Here is a 19831-nt window from a genome sequence, read left to right as displayed (position 1 = left end):
GAAAGGCTGATTTATATACGTATGATTATATACAAGAGACAAGGGAGTAAGAAACATACTGATATGTGAAATGGTACAACTCGGAGACTAATGCAATAAGAGAAAAAAGGGTATACTAGCACAGGATGGCTCAGACACTGTTAAACCGGAGGAGCATTTTACCTTCATAATTATGCTCCGGTTTAACAGAGGGCTAATGGCATGGACTGTTTATACAAGGTCAAACCGCCTATATTGGTGCGAGGAGAAATGGATCTCACAGGAACATAAAAACAGATCTCACAGTGACAGATAAAACTTTCGGATCTAAGATAAGACAGAAAAGCAAAAATAATTGGATCTTGAAGGGGTGCAGAACTAAAGCAATTTATGACAGACTAGATCAGTTCTTTGCACATAAGGATTTGTGGTGACCATGGTAGATTAGCTACGGCAAGAGATGCGTCAATCATGAAGTATCCATCTACGTACTAAAGGAAGAAAGGGAAGAACAGCACTGATGAACTTCAGAAGAACTGCGAGGAACGTCGAAACCCTAGAACAGATCTATGGCGAAAAAAGTGGAGAACTTACCGGAGCTGGTGAGGAAGCGGAAAGGCGCCGCAGTATTCTGGTGCGTTCAGGGTGATGCAGCGGCCAGGGTCGGAGCAGAGGCGACGGTCGACGGTGGCGGCGGAGCTCCAGAGGCTGAGCGCACGAGGAATACGACGTGAAGAGGCACCGGGGGAAAGGTGAAAATGACCCCTCGGTCCTATTTATAAGGCGAAGCGATAAAACGGCAAGCACGGGAATGGAGGAGCCCAAAAAAATGGATAAGTTAATAAAGGTGTCGCCTCGATGACTGAATATATATTAAATGAAGGTAATCTCTGACATCAACGGATGGATGACATCAGGGCGGTTCATCATAATTTTGAAGTATGACGTCACGGCGGTTTACAAGATCAAAAGTGAAGATAGGAGAAGATTTTTTATAAGTGTGGAAGATTGACATGAACAAGTTCAAACCAATCTGGGGCCTAATGTTGGGGATATTACTACTGGAGGTAAACCAGCCTTATGTAGCTGGGTTGACTCCTTGAAGATTAGAAGCCCATAAAGATGCAAAGATGATGGCGCTTCATGGAGGCCCAAGGCCCAAAGGCGGGTTAAAGCCTGTAAATGTAAACCGGCTTAGTTATGTAACTTGTATTGTAAGATAGGAAGGATAGAGACTGAACTGGATACGTTTATGATCCGGCTCGGGACTCTATAAACCGGCAGGCGTCAACCTATGTATATAAAGGGATGACCCGGCAGCGGTTTAGGGATAGACAACAACAACTCAAGAGCCAGACAAAGCGGATTCGCTCCCTGGCCTTCGAAACCCTAGCAATACCAATCACAACTAGACGTAGGCTTTTACCTTCCTCGAAGGGGCCGAACTAGTATAAAATTCCCCGTGTCCCTTGTCCGGTTTAACCCCTTAAGCTAACCCATAGCGATGGCTCCACGACTAAGTCCTTTCACAAGGACATCTGCCGTGACAAACCCACGACAGACTCCAACTCTGCGGAAGTAGCCACGGATGTAATTTATTATATCCGTGCCTTCCCATCTCTGGACAGCCCCTGCCTTGCGGTAGTACCGCAAGGGGTGCGGTAGTACCGCGCCAGCAGTACTGCCGCCCTCTGCCTTAGTGCATTTTGGGCTGTTCTAGTCTCTGCTACGTGGGTGGTAGTACCGCAGGGCCCTGCGGTAGTACCGCGTGCCCCCGCGGTAGTACCGCGCCTCTGGTACACTAGTACCGCATTGCGCAGGCTGAGTTGGTGGATAATGGTTGGATTTGTTCTTCCACTATATAAGGGGTGTCTTCTTCCTCTAGTTGACTATCTCTTCCCCCAAAAGCTCCATTAATGCTCTAAGCTCCATTTTTGCCCGATCTCTCTCCCTAGCCAATCAAACTTGTTGATTTTCTCGGGATTGGTTGAGAAGGCCCCAATCTACACTTCCACCAAGAGAAATTTGATTCCCCTACCAATCCCTAGAAGATCTTGTTACCCTTGGGTGCTTGAGCACCCTAGACGGTTGAGGTCACCACGGAGCCATAGTCCATTGTGGTGAAGGTTTGTGGTGTTGTTGGGAGCTCCGATTAAGTCGTGGAGATAGCCCCGACCTTGTTTGTAAAGGTCTGGTCGCCGCCTCCAAGGGCACCAATAGTGGAATCACGGCATCTCGCATTGTGTGAGGGCGTGAGGAGAATACGGTGGCCCTAGTGGCTTCTTAGGGAGCATTGTGCCCCACACCACTCTAACGGAGACGTACTTCCCCTCAAAAGGAAGGAACTTCGGTAACATATCCTCGTCTTCACCGGGTCCACTCTTGGTTATCTCTTACCTTTACTTGTGCAAGCTTATTAGTGTTACTTCTCTTGCTTGCTTGTGTGCTCGTTGTTGTTGCATCATATAGGTTGCTCACCTAGTTGCACATCTAGACAACCTACTTTGATGCAAAGTTTAATTTGGTAAAGAAAAGCTGAAAATTGTTAGTTGCCTATTCACCCCCCTCTAGTCAACCATATCGATTCTTTCACCTGTAGATACTGCCTCATCTCCATCTTTGCTGCATGGTGGTACTGCTGAGCTTGATGGCGTATTCTTTACCACCTGTGTTTTGTCATTCCATGAATTGACTCTTTTGTTTCCGAATTTGCCTGCTATTGCTGCTGAGAAGGACCAGTTTTTCTCAGGGTTGTCTACCTTGACTTTCCCCCTTGGCCATATCTTGGATTTTCGGCACGATATGCTTGCGAATGCATTGCTATTTCATTCATCACAGGTGGCTCTAATACGAAACTGATAGTTTTCTTCATCTTCTTTAATGGCGGGAGTGGTGGTAGTTGGTTTTGACAAGCATTCTTTTGTTCTGTAGCTTCATTTAGAGCGCCACTTTCTCTCATTATTTTCTCGCGAATCGGCTTTGGGCATATTTCCTTAGGGTCAAATGTGAAGACCATATCCAAGTCTTCCCCCCTCAACAACTCTTCGAACATCCTCCTAGCTTCGGTTGCCATGGATATGTCATCAATATCCAACATTTCTTTCAATTCAAAAACAGGGAAGCGTGGTTTTGGGGAAATAGCAGTTTTGAATTGTATCGTCACAAGGTCTATGATAGAGATCCTATCTTCCTCATCCAATCCTTTTGGCTTTCTGTCTCTCTTCTTTTCAATTAGAAATTGCAGCGTGCATTGCTCATCATCATCTCTGCCTGGTTTTTCAGTTGCGGCATCCTCATCCCGACCGGAGCCGCCGTTGCCGCCTGAGCCGGCGTTGCCACCTCCACTGTCATCATCAACATCGTCATCCTCCTTCCCCTGCCCATCATCTTCCTTGTCTTTATCGTTTCCATCACCTTCTTCGTCGTCATCATCTTCCTTTCCTTCATCCTCTTCTTTTTCTTCATCCTCTTCCTCTTCATCATCTTCATTGTCCTCATTCCCCTCAGTTCCGTCTTCCCTCCCCATGTCAACACTTTCCCCCTCGTGGTGATCCACCGTTTGTCATGCTCCATGGCTACTTGATTTCCCCTGAACTCCACTTGGTCCATCATCGCTGTCTGAACTGCCATCGCTATCGCTTTCATCACTAACTTTATCCCTGCCATCTCCCTCACTTTCACTATCAAGTGCCTCCTGTCATCGCTATCAGAATTAAACGACTCCTCCTCACTTGGTAAGCTATCTCTGTCGGCTGGTACTTGATCACGGCTTCTCTTAGACTGCCGCCTGCTTGTCTCTGCAGTTGTAGGATCTGCCTCCTTTCCCCCCATTCGTCATCATCTATCTTCCCAATCCCGGTCACGAGCTTCCCCACTGCATGTGAAATTATGGAACACATTTCGTGCACCAAACCTGTGAGCTACTTTTGCTTCTGTAAAACATAAAAGTGGATGGTAGAGAACACGATAAGTACAAATCTTCTATTGAAGAGTCTGAAAAATGGTTGAATGTACAAATGGGGATGAAAAGGGAAACAACAGTGAGAGGGAAAAACAACTGCCGGATAACTTATAGTTTTGTCATACGACTCGGGCAATCTTGTGGCAACAAATTTGGTGATATGGTCCATACTACCAAACAAGCTATCATCCGCACACCAGGAAAACTCCGTCTTGAGCGGGTGGTTTATAGTCAAAGAAGATAAAAAATGAGTGACAACAATTCTGGCACTTCCATACCAAAAAGAACTAAGAAAATGAAGAAAATGGTACTACTAATTGTCTGAAAATTCCTGCATCCACTATCCCACTTTCCCGTTGCCTACTATTAGCGGGTACTTAAGATTTAATAAGTAGCAAAAATGTAGGAGTGGTATGCATCTTGCTAGTTTTCAGAACATAAGTTGCTTGTGTTGTTGTAGAAACTTGCTACTTTTCAACATGTAAATTGCAGACAAAAAAGAGCTAAAAAATGTACTACAACGGCTACCATTAATACAACAATCCTTCCTGTAAACATTATCCAAGTGTGTGCATGACAAACAAAAGGTTCGAAGAAGACTGATAACTACTTGAACATACTTGAAATATATGTAAAGTAGTTGCCCAAAAAATTACATTAGCTTGCTTGGTCTTTCAAAGTGAATTGCCTACTTGAAAATGGTAGTGTTTCCTAAAAATAATATATCTCCTAAACCAGAAAAATTGAGTTACCCGCAAATTGCCGTTGTCGGTGTCAAAACCGGCGGATCTCGATAGGGGGTCCCGAACTATGCGTCTAAGGTCGAGGGTAACAGGAGGCAGGGGACATGATGTTTTACCCAGGTCCGGGCCCTCTTGATGGAGGTAATACCATACGTCTTACTTGATTGATATTGATGAGTATGAGGATTATAATGGCTAAACCCTAGATGTCTAGCCTGTATGATTGTGATTGCCTCTACGGACTAAACCCTCCGGTTTATATAGACACCGGAGGGGCCTAGGGTTGTACAGAGTCGGTTTACAAAGGAAGGAATCTACATATCCGAACGCCAAGCTTGCTATCCACACAAAGGAGAGTCCCATTCAGACACGGAGAGAAGTCTTCTGTCTTGTATCTTCATAGCCCATTAGTCCGGCCCATGTTACATAGTCCGGACGCCCGTGGACCCCTTAATCCAGGACTCCCTCAGTAGCCCATGAACCAGGCTTCAATGATGATGTGTCCGGCGCACAGATTGTCTTCGACATTTCAAGGCGGGCTCCTCCTCCGAATACTCCAAAGCAGCTTTTGAACACAGAAAACATGTCGGGCTCTACAAAGCAAATACTGCACACAACCGCATAGAGCATAATATTTCACGAGTCCAATCTACTGACAGCTTTTGTAGCCTGACATCACGTCCCTGCCCAGTCCTTATTTTGAACTGTTTTCTAGCCTCCCGCTCCATGTTTCATGGTGCGGTTTTATTGGCATGTCTTGTCAAAGCAGAGATCGTGTCCCCTTATTATGGGATTTTCATCAATACGGGCGTGGGTATTCCAACCGCCCCGTTGGCACGATTCCTAGGGAATAGGCAAGTTTTAAGGCGCATGAGGAGGCGTTCAATATTAATTGCCTTTATAAAGGGGCACAGACCCGTCCTTCTCCTCTACGCCCACCTCTTCCTCAACTTTTCCAACTTCGAGCTCCAGCACCCAGGTTTCAAATTAATCGCTCCAAGCCTCCCAATCATGTCCGGACCCAGCATTCAAGGCCGGTGGGTGGCCTCCTCTGTCAGAGAGGAGGATAACGCGAAGCTCCGGGCAGCAAGATACCTGACCGTGGAAATCCTCCACAGGCTCCCAGCTAAGGGGCAGGTTATTCCTACACCCATATCCGGCGAGAGGGTCGTATTCATCTCCCACTTCCTCCGGGGGCTAGGGTTCGCTCTCCACCCCTTCGTTCATGGTCTCATGTTCTATTACGGGCTAGATTTTCACGATCTGGCTCCGGACTCCTTTCTTCACATCTCAGTGTCCATTGTCATGTGCAAGGCCTTTCTCCGCATTCGTCCACACTTCGGCTTATGGCTCAAGACCTTTAATGTGAAGCCGAAGGTAGTCGACGGGAGCAAGCGGAGTGTGGCGGTGCTATGGTGAGCAAGCTCGCCAATACTATTTGGCCAAAGGGCTCCTTCACATAAACTTCCAACCTATGGCAGCAGGAGTGGTTTTACATCACTAAACCCTGTGGTACCAAGTGGGCAGCTACACCTACGTTCCGATCTGGCCCTCCATTACGACTCACATCATGGATTAATAAGGGGCTGGACTGGGGATCGATTGACAAAGTGTAGACGCTACAAAGCCGTATCCGGAGCCTCCTTGAAAAGGACACCGGCCTCATCAACGTGATCCAGGTAATGCTAGTCCGCCGGGTCCTGCCGTGCCAGCGACAGCCTCTCCGCATGTGGGAGTTCAATCCAGAAGGACCACAGACCCTTCTGCACTTCTTCGGCACAATGCACACAGGGATGTGGAAGTTATTCTTCGGGACCTGTTGGGGATATTACTGCTGGGCATAAACCGGATAGGAGAGGCCGGGTTATCCCCATAAATGAGTTATTATATTTGAAGCCCATGAAGACAAAGATAGTGGCGCTTTATGAAGGCCCAGGGCCCAAAGGCAGATTAAGGCCTATAGACATAAACCGACATTGATATGTAAACTTGTGATGTAAGATAGAAAGAGTAGAGATAGAGCCGGACATGTTCATGAGCCGGTCTCGGGATTCTGTAAACCGACGGGCATCAACCTATGTATATAAAGGGACAACCCGACGGCGGTTTAGGAACAACAAACAAGAACTCGAGAGCCAGGCAAAGCGGATTCGCTCCCTGGTCATCGAAACCCAAGCAATTCCATCACAACTGGACGTAGGCTTTTACCATCACTGTAAGGGGCCGAACCAATATAATTCTTTGCGTCCCTTGTCCGCTTTAACCCCTTTAAGCTAACCCGTCGTGATGGCTCCACGACTAAGTCCTTTCATGAGGACATCTGCCGTGACAATTCCATGACAGTTGGTGCCCACCGTGGGGCTATCAAACGATGGTTTCGAGTTCTTGAAGGGCAGCTTCGAAGGACTCAAGGGATACGCTGTGGGCCGGTTGACCAAGAGTTGTCGCGGCAAGCTCTACATCGATGACGCAGGCTGGGGCCCCGAGGCTGGCTCGATCGAGTACGGGTACCGGGTCCCCTTTGGCAGAATACACGTCTTCATTGGCAAGATCGGTGAACCGGGCCCTGAGCCAGACATCTGCACGGACATCATCGAGACAGCTTAGCGTGCGAGACCTATTCGCGTTCAGCCTACCGTGAAGCGTGCCTTTGTGGGAGTCATCCACGGAGCGGGATCTGAGGATAGATCGGTATCTAGTGGCGAAACCGTCGTTTACTCTGATGACGAGTCTTCAACCGGAGAAATCGAATCGCTGTATCAGCTGCATGATGGCCGGATTAGCGGTAGTTCCGATGGCGACAGTATTCCAAACCTCCTTGAGCCGCCGAGCTGAGTTGCGATCTTCATGGGCGGTACACAATCGGTACGGCATTCTTCTACTGCCGCACCGGTGATTTCCGGTTCAGCAGCAGCGACACCAGCCGGAGCAGGGGGCTCTACACCGCCACCGGCTCAGGTTTTGTCCGATTTGTTCGACACTTTGGGAACGTTGCTGGCAGTGGAGGTTGACGCGGTAAACTAGGATCAGCACAACACGGAGATTGCAAAGGTGAAAGATCAGATAGCTCAAGCTAAGGTGGATCTGGTAGCGGAGAACACCAGGATGTCCCCTGAGCGTGCCGGATTAGAGGCACAGGCCTATCGGCTTATGCTGGACTAGAGTGCGTCAGATGATGTCATGAGGAGAAGGTACCGATCTCACCTTCCGCCGGTTTACAAAGGAAGAAACCTCTTTAACATACCAGGAAGAGGCACCAGCAACCAACCAGTGGTAGACCGGGCAGAGGCACCTGGGACAGGGGCACCGGTTCAGCCGCGTGCGATGGATCCGCCCCCTCAGCCTCGTCAGAACGATGTCCCATCACGGCACGTCTCAACGCCTCCGGGTCATTACTCTAACCCGTTGGATAATATCGTTGCCGCCGCTTCATGACTGGCAGCTCTCCCGATCGACGACGATTCCCAAGTAGCAGTTGAGACACGACGGGCCAGGGAGCTCCTTCAGACGGCCTTGACTCAGCAGCAGGCTTATTCATATAGTCGCGAAAGGATTCATTCTACTCCCCGCCCGAGCCGGAGTTACATCAGGCATATGGATGAACCGGCTGTATCAAGTAGTGCGCGGAATCGTAATCCGCCCCGAGGCCATAACCTGGCGGGTGGCGGTGGTGATGCTCAGGATGTGGTGGATCGCGCTAGGGCATGTCGAGAGGCCGAGTTAGCGGCGTAGCATGAAGCCCGCCAACTTACTCCAGTTCGTCCAACAACGCCGGTGGAACCAGGGGTTACCTCCAGTTCTTTGGGGGTACCGTGTCTCGTCCCAGCGCTGCGCAATGTACGGCTGCCCAAGGATTTCAAAGGCCCGCGTAAGGTGCCGAATTACACCGCTGATTTATCCCCCGAGTCATGGGTTGAAAGCTATGAGATGGCAATGGAGATGCTGGATGTGGATGATGCGGCGTGTGCCAATTTTTCTACCATGATGTTGGAGGGAACAACTCGCACATGGTTGAAAAACCTACCGGCTAACTCCATTGGGTCGTGGGCCGTGTTAAGGGCCCGGTTTATCCACAATTTCAAGGATACATGCAAGCAGCCCATGTCAATTGTGGATTTAGCTGCCTGTGTCCAGGAGGAGGGAGAGTCAACAACCCGTTGGGTGCGCCGGGTTTAGGAGATTTTGCATTCATCAGACCGCATCAACGCTGATACGGCAGTTTTAACATTGGAAGGCAATTGCCGGTTTGCACCTCTAAAGTTGAAGTTGGGACGGCTCAAACGTCATTGCAATGACATGGGAACGCTTATGGCAGCTCTGGTGAAGTATGCCGACTCTGATAGTACCACGGACCCTGAGTATGACGATGACAAGACAGGGAAGGGAAAAAAGAGCGGCAGCACCAAGAGGCAGCAGTATAAACCGGCGAGTCACGGAAACAACAGTAAGCGTAAAGCGGGTAGCAGTTTAGATTTTGTGGGTAATACCAATGTGCAGGACAAAGGCCAGCGTCGTAAGGGTAAACCGCCCCCGCGTGGTGGAGTACCAAGTCCCAATCGCTTGTCTCACCTGTTAAACCAGCCTTGCCCGAAGCACGGATCGCGGGATAAGCCGGCCACACACCTTTGGAAGGATTGTTATATTATGCACGAATTCAAAAATTCAGATTTTTTTGGTATGATCATGGACCGGGCGGCGGTTCAGGCCCCGGATCTCATGGGCCGGGTTACGGTGGAGGCAGTTCCGGTTCAGGTTTTCACGGTAATCAGAGCAGACATGGCAATCAACGCAATCAGGGAAACCAAGGTGGTTATAATCATCAGGGGAATCAGCAGCAACATCAAAAGTCGGGTTACCAGAGCAACCCGAAGCAATTGAATAGTTGGAAGTACCATGTCTTCACCACAAGTCTATGCAAGCGCGATCAGAAGCTTCATAAAAGGGCGGTGAATTCCATTGAACCGGCGGTGCCCCGTTATCTGCGCTGGTCTGAATAACCCATCGTGTGGAGTCAAGAGGATCATCCTCCTCGGGTTGATAATCCGGGTCATCTGGCCTTAGTGGTGGCACCTCAGGTTGGGGGGTACAAGTTCACCAAGGTACTCATGGACGGAGGGAGCAGTATCAATATCCTTTATTATGAAACCTTCCGTCGCATGGGTTTGACATATAAGAATCTTAAACCGTTGAACACCGTCTTTCATGGTGTGGTGCCTGGTAAATCGGCGTACCCAGTTGGTAAGATAGCTCTGGAGGTGGCTTTTGGAGATGAGCATAACTCAAGATCAGAAACATTGACCTTTGAAGTAGTAAAGATCAAGAGCCCATATCATGCCCTATTTGGACGGCCGGCTTATGCCAAGTTCATGACAAGGCCCTGTTATGTTTATCTGCAACTCAAGATGCCAGGTCACAAGGGAACCATCACGGTACATGGAAGCTATAAGATCGCTTTGGAATGTGAAGAAGGTGATGCGGCTTATGTTGAGTCAGTTTGTGCAACGGAAGAGTTGAAGTTCTACAAGGACAATGTTGATCCGGCAGATATGACTTCGTTGAAGAAACCAACTACAGAGCATGATTCGGCCTTAAAGTTTAAATCAACTGATGAGACTAAGCTGGTTTACTTTGTTCCTGGCGATTCATCTCAGCAGTTTAGTATCAATGTTAACTTGGATCCGAAATAAGAAAGCGCGCTCATCGAGTTCATCCATGAGAACCTAGACATCTTTGCATGGAAACCCTCTGACATGCCAGGTGTACCGAGGGAACTCACTGAGCACACTCTCAATATTGACCCCAAGTTTAAACTAGTTAAGCAATTTCTCCGCCGGTTCAATGAAGAAAGACGCAAGGTCATTGGTGAGGAGATAGCCAAGCTCTTGGCGGCTGAGTTTATCATTGAAGTATTTCATCGTGAGTGGTTAGCTAATCTGGTGCTGGTACTTCAGAAGAACGGCACTTGGCGTATGTGTGTGGACTACAAAGATTTGAACAAGGCTTGTCCGGCAGATCCTTTTTCTCTCCCTCGTATTGATCAAATCATTGATGCTACGGCGGGTTGTGAGCGTTTGAGCTTTTTGGATGCACACTCTGGTTACCATCAGATCAAAATGACAGTTAAGGACCAAGAGAAGACAGCTTTTATAACTCCTTTTGGAGCCTTCTGCTATGTGTCTATGCCTTTTGGGCTCAAAAGCACCCAGGCAACTTATCAACGCTGTGTGCAGAATTGTCTTCATAATCAGATCGGCCGCAATGTTCATGCTTATGTAGATGATATTGTGGTGAAATCCAGGAAGGAGGAGACGTTGGTACATGACTTGAAGGAGACCTTTGATAACCTCCGGGTTTATAAAATGATGCTTAATCCGGCCAAGTGTGTCTTTGGTGTACCGGTAGGAAAGCTCTTGGGCTTTCTGGTGTCTAACAGGAGCATTGAAGCTAATCCGAAGAAAATCAAGGCCATAACCTCTCTGTCTAAACCGAAGTGTATCAGTGATGTTCAACGCCTGGCAAGCCGAATTGCAGCCTTGAGCCAGTTTATCAGTCGCCTTGGGGAGAAGGCCATCCCTTTATATCAAATGCTGAAGAAGACGGATGACTTCGTCTAGAGTGATGCCGCCAATGAAGCATTTGAGGACTTAAAGCGGCAGTTAGCCGAGCCGCCGGTCCTTGCTGCTCCTATTGATAAATAGCCCTTGTTGTTATATGTGGCTGCTAATGCGCGGGCTGTTAGCGTGGCTGTTGTTGTGGAGCGCAAGGAGGCTGGAAAGGAGTATCCGGTTCAATGGCCGGTTTATTATATCATGAGGTGCTTATCGAGTCTAAGCAGAGGTACCCACATTGGCAGAAGCTGGTGTATGGAGTTTTCATGGCGAGCCGGAAGCTCAAGCACTATTTTCAGGGTCATCCTATCACTGTGGTCAATTCTGCCTCTTTGGGGGATATCATCCAAAATAGAGAGGCAACCGACCGGATTGCCAAATGGGAAATTGAGCTTGGACCTCACGGGTTAAAATATACGCCTCGCACAGCAATCAAATCCCAAGCACTTGTGGACTTCATCAATGATTGGACAGAGTTGCAGGCACCGGAGGAAAAACCAGATAACACTTATTGGACTATTCATTTTGATGGGTCCAGACAGCTGGAAGGCTCGGGGGCTGGAGTCATATTAACTTCCCCATGAGGTGATAAGTTTTGTTATGTTCTCCGTTTAATGTTCCCTTGCACTAACAATGCAGCTGGATATGAGGCCCTGCTCCATGGTCTTCGGATGGCTAAGGAGATGAATTTAAGCCGGGTTAAATGCTTTGGTGACTCGGACCTGGTGGCTCAATAGGTATCTGGCACCTGGGATTCCAAGGATCCACTCATGGCGGCGTATCGACGAGAGGTGGACGTAGTAGCTGGTCATTTCAAGGGTTATCAGGTGGACCATATAGAACGGCGTAAAAATGAAGCGACGGGCGCTTTAAGTCGCTTAGGCTCTCAACGTAAGCCGGTGCCGCCCAATGTCTTCCTGGATGTGCTGCATAATCCGTCCGTCAAGATACCTACAGAGGAGGATTTGGTTGTTCCTGACCCGGAGGCTCAATTGGTGGCAGATCTTCACGTTATCCCGGATTGGACAGTCCCATACCTGGCTTACATGAACCGGGGCGAGTTACCAGACGATGAAACTTTGGCCCGATAGATAATCCGGCGATCCAAGTCAATGACCTTTATCAATGGGGAGTTGCATCATTGCAGCGTAACGGGGGCGTTTCAGCATTGTGTGTCTCCTCCAGAGGGCTGTGAGATTTTGCGTGAGATCCATGAAGGAGATTGTGGTCACCGCAGGTTCAAAATCTTTGGTAGCTAAGGCTTTCCGTCATGGTTTCTATTGGTTGATGGCTCATGCTGATGCTGAGGATTTGGTAAAGAGGTGTGACGGTTGTCAGAAGTTTGCATGTCGCGCTCATGTTCCGGCTCAAGAATTAAGGATGATTCCAATCACTTGGCTATTTGCAACTTGGGGCTGGATATGGTTGGGCCCTTTAAGAGGTCCAAGGACAAGAAGACCCACCTGCTGGTGGCGGTGAATAAGTTTACCAAGTGGGTAGAGGCAGAGCCAGTCAATAAGTGTGATGCGGCCACGTCGGTTCAATTCATCAAAAAGGTGATCTTCCGTTTCGGTTTTCCACACAACATCATAACTGATAATGGTACTAATCTGTCCAAGGGTGCTATGGAAGAATTTTGTCAACGTGAGCACATCTGGCTTGACGTGTCATCAGTGGCTCACCCCCAATCTAATGGCCAAGCAGAGAGAGCCAATCAAGAGATTTTGAGAGGCATCAAGCCCCGTCTTATGGTCCCTTTAAAGTGGACACCGGGCTGTTGGGTGGAGGAGTTACCTTCCGTGTTATGAAGTATCAACACCACACCGAACAGATCTATGGGTTACATGCCTTTCTTCATGGTTTACGGAGCAGAGGCGGTTCTCCCTAGTGACATCCTTCATGACTCGCCCCGTGTGGCTGATAAAGTAAGCCGGTGACATCCTTCATCAGCTTATGTTGCAGCTGATAATGAGAAAGCACGTCAAGACTCACTGGACCTATTAGATGAGGAGCGTGATCTTGCAGCGGCACGTTCGGCGATTTATCAACAAGATCTGCGACATTATCAGAGCCGCCGGGTTAAGACCAGAACATTTCAAGAAGGCGATTTGGTGCTCCGGCTCATCTAGGATCAGACTGATATGCACAAGTTGTCCCCACCTTGGGAAGGACCTTTTGTGGTCAGCAAAAATCTGCACAACGGATCATACTACCTTATCGATGTTCGAGAGCATAAAGACTCACGTAAATAGGAGGAGGAGACCCAATGGCCATGGAATATAGCTCATCTTCGGCTTTACTATACTTGAGCCGCAGGCTCTTCTTATGTACATAATTATGACAATGTTATATTATGATCAATATAATGAACCGGAGCCTCGGCTAAAGCGGGGTATCTGTTGTTTTTCTTATATCATGTGTGGTTACTTGGGGGCTTGCGTTCATAAAGCGGCGTCCGGTTTACCACTTGATTCAGCTTATGCAGCTTTATATAAAATCACTTGGGGGCTTGGTCGTATTCGAACCATAGCTACACCTCTCGATCGGCTCAAAGCCAAAAAGGAAATTACTTAGGGGCCAAAGAGAGTGTTGCAAAATAACAACTCAAACATAGGCACCCACCGAGCACATCTCAAAATATTGCTTGGGGATTCTTTGCTTCGCAATGAACACATAATCTACACTTGTAATAGGCTATCAAGCCACGGCTTGGAAGCCTGGTGTATACACCTAAAACCCGGGGTTAGCCTGCCTTTTTAAGTAAGATACTCCGTCCAGGTAAACCTGGTATGACCCGCCGAATTTTTTGACAAGTCAATCTCATAGACCCTGAACTTGTCAAAGTTAAAACAATGATTGGTTAAAGATTGAGGTCCATCTTAAAAGGCTATTAAAATGGTTTAACCTAGCAGCCTGGCCGCCCATGAAAAGCCACGAATTTGGGGCCTGGCAGCCCGTGAAAAGCCCCAACTACAAGTTTTCATATGCTTTCATTTGCAAAGTTGTTTCTCCTTTGATGAGATTTATAATGGTTTTGATAAACCGGCATTCATTAACCCGGTTCAGCTTTCAACTACAAGTTGTCAGTGCATAATCAGGCATAATCCGTCGCTTATTAACCCGGTCTGGTTTCAATTACAAGTTGCCAGTGTTACAAACGGATAATCCAGTGTTTATCATAAACCGGCACAATGTGGAAGGAGTTATCAGTACTCATGATTGGGGTTGTTGCCATCACTACAAAAGTTGGTCAACCAACATTGTGATTCAATGTCACAGGTATCATTTATTTTCATATTTGACTATCTTTTTACAGCCTTGGTTATCAATCCATAGGCCATATGTTTGGGCATCATGACCCGTCCAGCGGTAAACCGCCCGGACACTTTCAAATTTCTTGTATGCAGGAACAATTTAAATAACACCGCTACGGATTATGAACATAATATATCCTAAAGCAAGGTGGACTCACAGTATCAGGCAAAATAAGTATGCATGATGGCATAGCAGACCAAGTGTTTTAAACTAGCCTATTACAAGGCGCTTTAAGTGCCCGAAAGAATAAATGTTTTTCAACAAAGTGTGGCTGTCGGGACCTCGATTCTAAGTCACACCGATCTAGCATGTAACACCTCATATCACTTTGCGGCCTCACGCACGGTATCCCCACGGGTGTCGCCTTACCATGGCCCGGGACCGTTTACGCCTTTTGGCTCACGTATATGATAGTGTCGCTAGCATCCATATGACAGAGAACCCGGGCCGACATGGCTAGTCGTGAACCCAAAGCGGCACTAACCTATGGGAACAGGCATACATGATTCACATCGAGCGTGTCGGTCAGCAGCGTGTGAATCCGGGCTGTAGCACTGGGCTAACAGGACTCCGGGGAACCCGGGCTGTAGCAGGCTAGGCAGGACTCCGGTTGTCACCGCGTGACATTTCCCCAAAGGGACAGACACATGAACGAAGTGAAACACATGCCGGCCAGTCAAGTGTCCTGAGCAGTAGTGCTGGGCTAGCAGGACTCTGGTGAACCGGGCTGTAGCGGACTACTATGGCTCAAGGAAGCACTAGACTACATTTCCCCCATAAGAGAGACTGCCAAGGATAAACAACTAGATTGTCGGATCCCACACATAGCAATACACGTCACACGTACGCATAACATGCAAGTATGTGTTGTACAACATGGCATCACAACATAACACAAACTCATATAGATAAAGGCTCAGAAGAGCCACATAGCATAAATACAAGCAGGGGTCACATGACCCATCATTCAGAGAATACAAGCAACGGAAGCATTACATGTCTAAGTACAGACAACTACAAAAGAAAAGGGCTGAGAAGCCTGACTATCTACAAGACCCTCCCAAGGGTACAAGATCGTAGCTGAGGTAACAAGCTACTCGTCGAAGTCCAGGCAGTACTACTAGTGAGACAGATGTCTCACCTGCAAAACATAAATAAAGCAAATGTGAGTACAAAGGTACTCAGCAAGACTTACATCAAATCCTATCATATATGCATTTGTATCAAGAAGGTAATGTGGGGTTTAGTTGCAGCAAGCCAGCTTTGACTCAGTGGCTATCCTGTTCTACGACAACGAGAAACTTCTTTGAGATGAGGCGGCGCACACGAGTCCACTAATCACCACATTAATACACTACTATGGATTCATCCTCGTCTTCCTACGAGAAGGCCATCCATAGCACTCACACTTATCTTGAGCATTTTAGAGTATCCACTTTAAGTTGCCTATGTACCACGTAAGCATCCAAGAAGTCCATAACCGAGGACACGGCTATTCGAATAGATCATGATAACCCTGCAGGGGTGTACTTCATCACACACGCTCTCACCACTTATCACCATATACACGTCATGTATCTCGGCAACCTTCAAGCAGAAGCCTGGCGAGGGTGTCGGCCACGACCTGACTAACCACGCAAGACTCTAGTCCAGGTTTATCGCCTATTTGGGTTCCATCTGCAAGGAGATCCGGCCGGGGTGTCGCTCACGGCCCCAAACAATGTGTACAGGGTTCCCGATCCCACCATCCGGGTGCCACTCGGTACACCGGGCCACGGTGCCTAGTCTGTCCCAAGTCCACCCTACCGGGTGCCACTCGGTAGAAAAATAGCACTACCTACAAACACCAGAAACTAGTTGCAACTCCTGGACAGAGATCAAGTTGGTTAATAAGTCGAGAGGGGTCGAGTTACTGGAACCCAATGTGTGGTAGTAGCTAGTCATTGGACAACTTACACAGAACTCGGTTCTTAAGGACGGTCCCAATGAGACAACCCACCATGTACTCCTACATGGCCTCTCACCGCTACCTTTACCAAATCGTGTTCACACGCTTAACTCTCGGCATCAGAACATAGCATAACACTCTAATCCATTCCCAATGAATCAAACCTGACACAACTCTAAGCAATAGCAGGCAGGGCATGGTAGGAACACAACATGGCTCAATCAATTCCTACACATGCTAGTGGGTTTTAACTATTTACTGTGGCAATGACAGGTCATGCAGAGGAATGGGTTCAACTACCGCAGCATAAAGTAGCAGTTGAATCGTTGTTGTCCTAATGCAATAAATGAGAGCGGGAGCGAGGGAGTGGGATTGTATCGGAATGAACAAGGGGGGTTGCTTGCCTTGTAGATCAACAAGGGGCACTGCTCCTCAGACAGGTACTCTGGATCGGTCTCCGGAGCAGGACCTATCGAGAAGGAACGGTGTCGGCAATCAATACACAATCATATGCAACAATATGATGCATGAAGATGGCATGAATATGTGATGTTGTTTGAGGTAATGCAACTAGTATTCAAATTGAATGAAGTCCATTCGAACCAAGGGTTCAAATGCAACTCCAAATTAAGCTCTTATATATGCCATTTATATGTTTTCACCTATACAGCAGGTATAAGTTGTTTTTTCATGCATGAAACTGGTACAGATGGAAAGATTGTATTTTTCTGATAATTTTTCATATATAAATTATTTAAATCTGAGCTATGGTTGAATTTCTACGAATTTTTGAAGTTTATATCATTTTTTGGAATTTCCTGATTTATTTTAATACCAGAAAATGATATATTGCGTCAGCATGACAGCAGCATTGCGTTAGCAGGTCAAAGGAGCTGACCGAGTCAAACCTGACGTGTGGGGGCCACACGTCAGTGACCGGTTAGTTAACAGGGGGTTAGTTTATCCTAATTATAGAATTAGTGGCGCAGGGGCCCACTGTCAGTGTCATCAGCTAGTTAAGTTTAATTAACATCTAACTAAAATTAGCAGGGGCCTGGCCCACTTGTCAATGACCCTGGGTGGTCAAACCCCAGGTCAACTGGGGGGTTAGACCGGTCAACCTCACCGGCGTTTAGCCGCCGGTAAGGCCGAACGCGGCGGAGGGGCTCGGGATCTCCATTCCGGTGACCAAAAGGACGGCGGAGAGCACCGGGGCGTAGCCCGTGCTCTCCTGCATCTAGTGGGATAGATAGGAGGAGGAGGGGTGGCCGGAGCTCGCCGAAGCGAGGCTCGCGGCGGCGGCCGGAGCATGGCCAAGTGCGGGCGAGGGCCGCGGTGCATGGGGAGGCGAGCGGAGAGGCTCTACGGGTTCCTGGCGTCACCAGGAGCACGATGACGCGCGCGGGTGCGGCTGGCTCGGCCCCTGGCCACGGTGGCGCCATGGCCGGCGGCGAGGAGCTCGCGGGCGCGGTGGTTGAGCTAGCTGGACGGGGCAAACGAGCACGGGGAGGAGGGGGAAATGAAGTAGAGCTCACGGCGGATCCAGCGGAGGCGTCAGCAAGCTCGGGGAAGCACTTGTTGGAGAACGTAGCAGAAATTCAAAATTTTCCTACGTGTCACCAAGATCTATCTATGGAGAAACTAGCAAGGAGGGGAAAGAGAGTGCATCTACATACCCTTGTAGATTGCTAAGCGGAAGCGTTCAAGTGAACAGGGTTGATGGAGTCGTACTCGTCGTGATCCAAATCACCGATGACCAAGTGCCGAACGCACGGCACCTCCGCGTTCAACACACGTGCAGCCCGGTGACGTCTCCCACGCCTTGATCCAGCAAGAGAGAGGGAGAGGTTGAGGAAGACTCCATCCAGCAGCAGCACAACGGCATGGTGGTGGTGGAGGAGCGTGGCAATCCTGCAGGGCTTCGCCAAGCACCACAGAAGAGGAGGGAGAGAGAGATGCAGGGCTGCACCAACGAGAGATCGAATCACGTGTGTTGTGGGCAGCCCAATGCCTCAATATATATAGGGAAGGGGAGGGGCTGCGCCCCCTCTAGGGTTCCCACCCCTAGGGGGGGCGGCAGCCCTAGATGGGGATCAAGGATGGCGGCCAAGAGGGGGAGAGGAGAGGGAGGCGCACCAATATGGGCCTTAAGGCCCATATCCCTTAGGGTTTGCCCCCTTTCCACCTCTTAGGCGCCATGGGACCTTGTGGGAGGCGCACCAGCCCACTAAGGGGCTGGTCCCTCACCACTCTTACGCTGCGCAAGCCTCCGGGGTTGGTGGCCCCACTTGGTGGACCCCCGGGACCCCCCCGGTGGTCCCGGTACATTACCGATAAACCCCGAAATTCTTCCGGTGTCCAAAACAGGACTTCCCATATATAAATCTTTACCTCCGGACTATTCCGGAACTCCTCGTGACGTCCGAGATCTCATCCGGGACTCCGAATAACATTCGGTTACCACATACAAACTTCCTTTATAACCCTAGCATCATCGAACCTTAAGTGTGTAGACCCTACGGGTTCGGGAGACATGCAGACATGACCGAGACGATCTCCAGTCAATAACCAACAGCGGGATCTGGATACCCATGTTGGCTCCCACATGTTCCACGATGATCTCATCGGATGAACCACGATGTCAAGGACTCAATCAATCCCGTATACAATTCCCTTTGTCTAGCGGTACGATACTTGCCCGAGATTCGATCGTCGGTATCCCGATACCTTGTTCAATCTCGTTACCGGCAAGTCTCTTTACTCGTTCCGTAACACATCATCCCGTGATCAACTCCTTGGTCACATTGTGCACATTATGATGATGTCCTACCGAGTGGGCCCAGAGATACCTCTCCGTCACACGGAGTGACAAATCCCAGTCTCGATTCGTGCCAACCCAACAGACACTTTCGGAGATACCCGTAGTGTACCTTTATAGCCACCCAGTTACGTTGTGACGTTTGGCACACCCAAAGCACTCCTACGGTATCCGGGAGTTGCACAATCTCATGGTCTAAGGAAATGATACTTGACATTAGAAAAGCTTTAGCATACGAACTACATGATCTTGTGCTAGGCTTAGGATTGGGTCTTGTCCATCACATCATTCCCCTAATGATGTGATCCCGTTATCAACGACATCCAATGTCCATGGTCAGGACACGTAACCATCTATTGATCAACGAGATAGTCAACTAGAGGCTTACTAGGGACATGGTGTTGTCTATGTATCCACACATGTATCTGAGTTTCCTATCAATACAATTAAAGCATGGAT

The 19831-nt window shown here is 48.6% G+C and overlaps 1 protein-coding gene across 1 annotated transcript; it reads right to left on the bottom strand.

Annotated features, from left to right (window-relative positions):
* Window positions 1-2734: 2734 nt before the first annotated feature.
* On the bottom strand, window positions 2735-3505 carry LOC147984287 (uncharacterized). The gene has a single exon (XM_087541041.1). It carries the CDS (start codon window positions 3503-3505, stop codon window positions 2735-2737), a length of 771 nt encoding a protein of 256 aa, XP_087397167.1.
* Window positions 3506-19831: the final 16326 nt, after the last annotated feature.

This window comes from Triticum urartu, chromosome 2A, assembly GCF_056163025.1.
Source record: "Triticum urartu cultivar PI428250 chromosome 2A, HENAU_Tu73, whole genome shotgun sequence".
Lineage (NCBI taxonomy): Eukaryota > Viridiplantae > Streptophyta > Magnoliopsida > Poales > Poaceae > Triticum > Triticum urartu.
The sequence above is the reverse complement of the archived record's forward strand: the minus strand, read 5'-3'. Positions and strand labels throughout refer to the sequence as shown.

Excerpts from the sequence above, each read along its gene's own strand:
- LOC147984287 (XM_087541041.1), bottom strand. The coding sequence starts at position 3,505 with ATGGGGAGGGAAGACGGAACTGAGGGGAATGAGGACAATGAAGATGAT.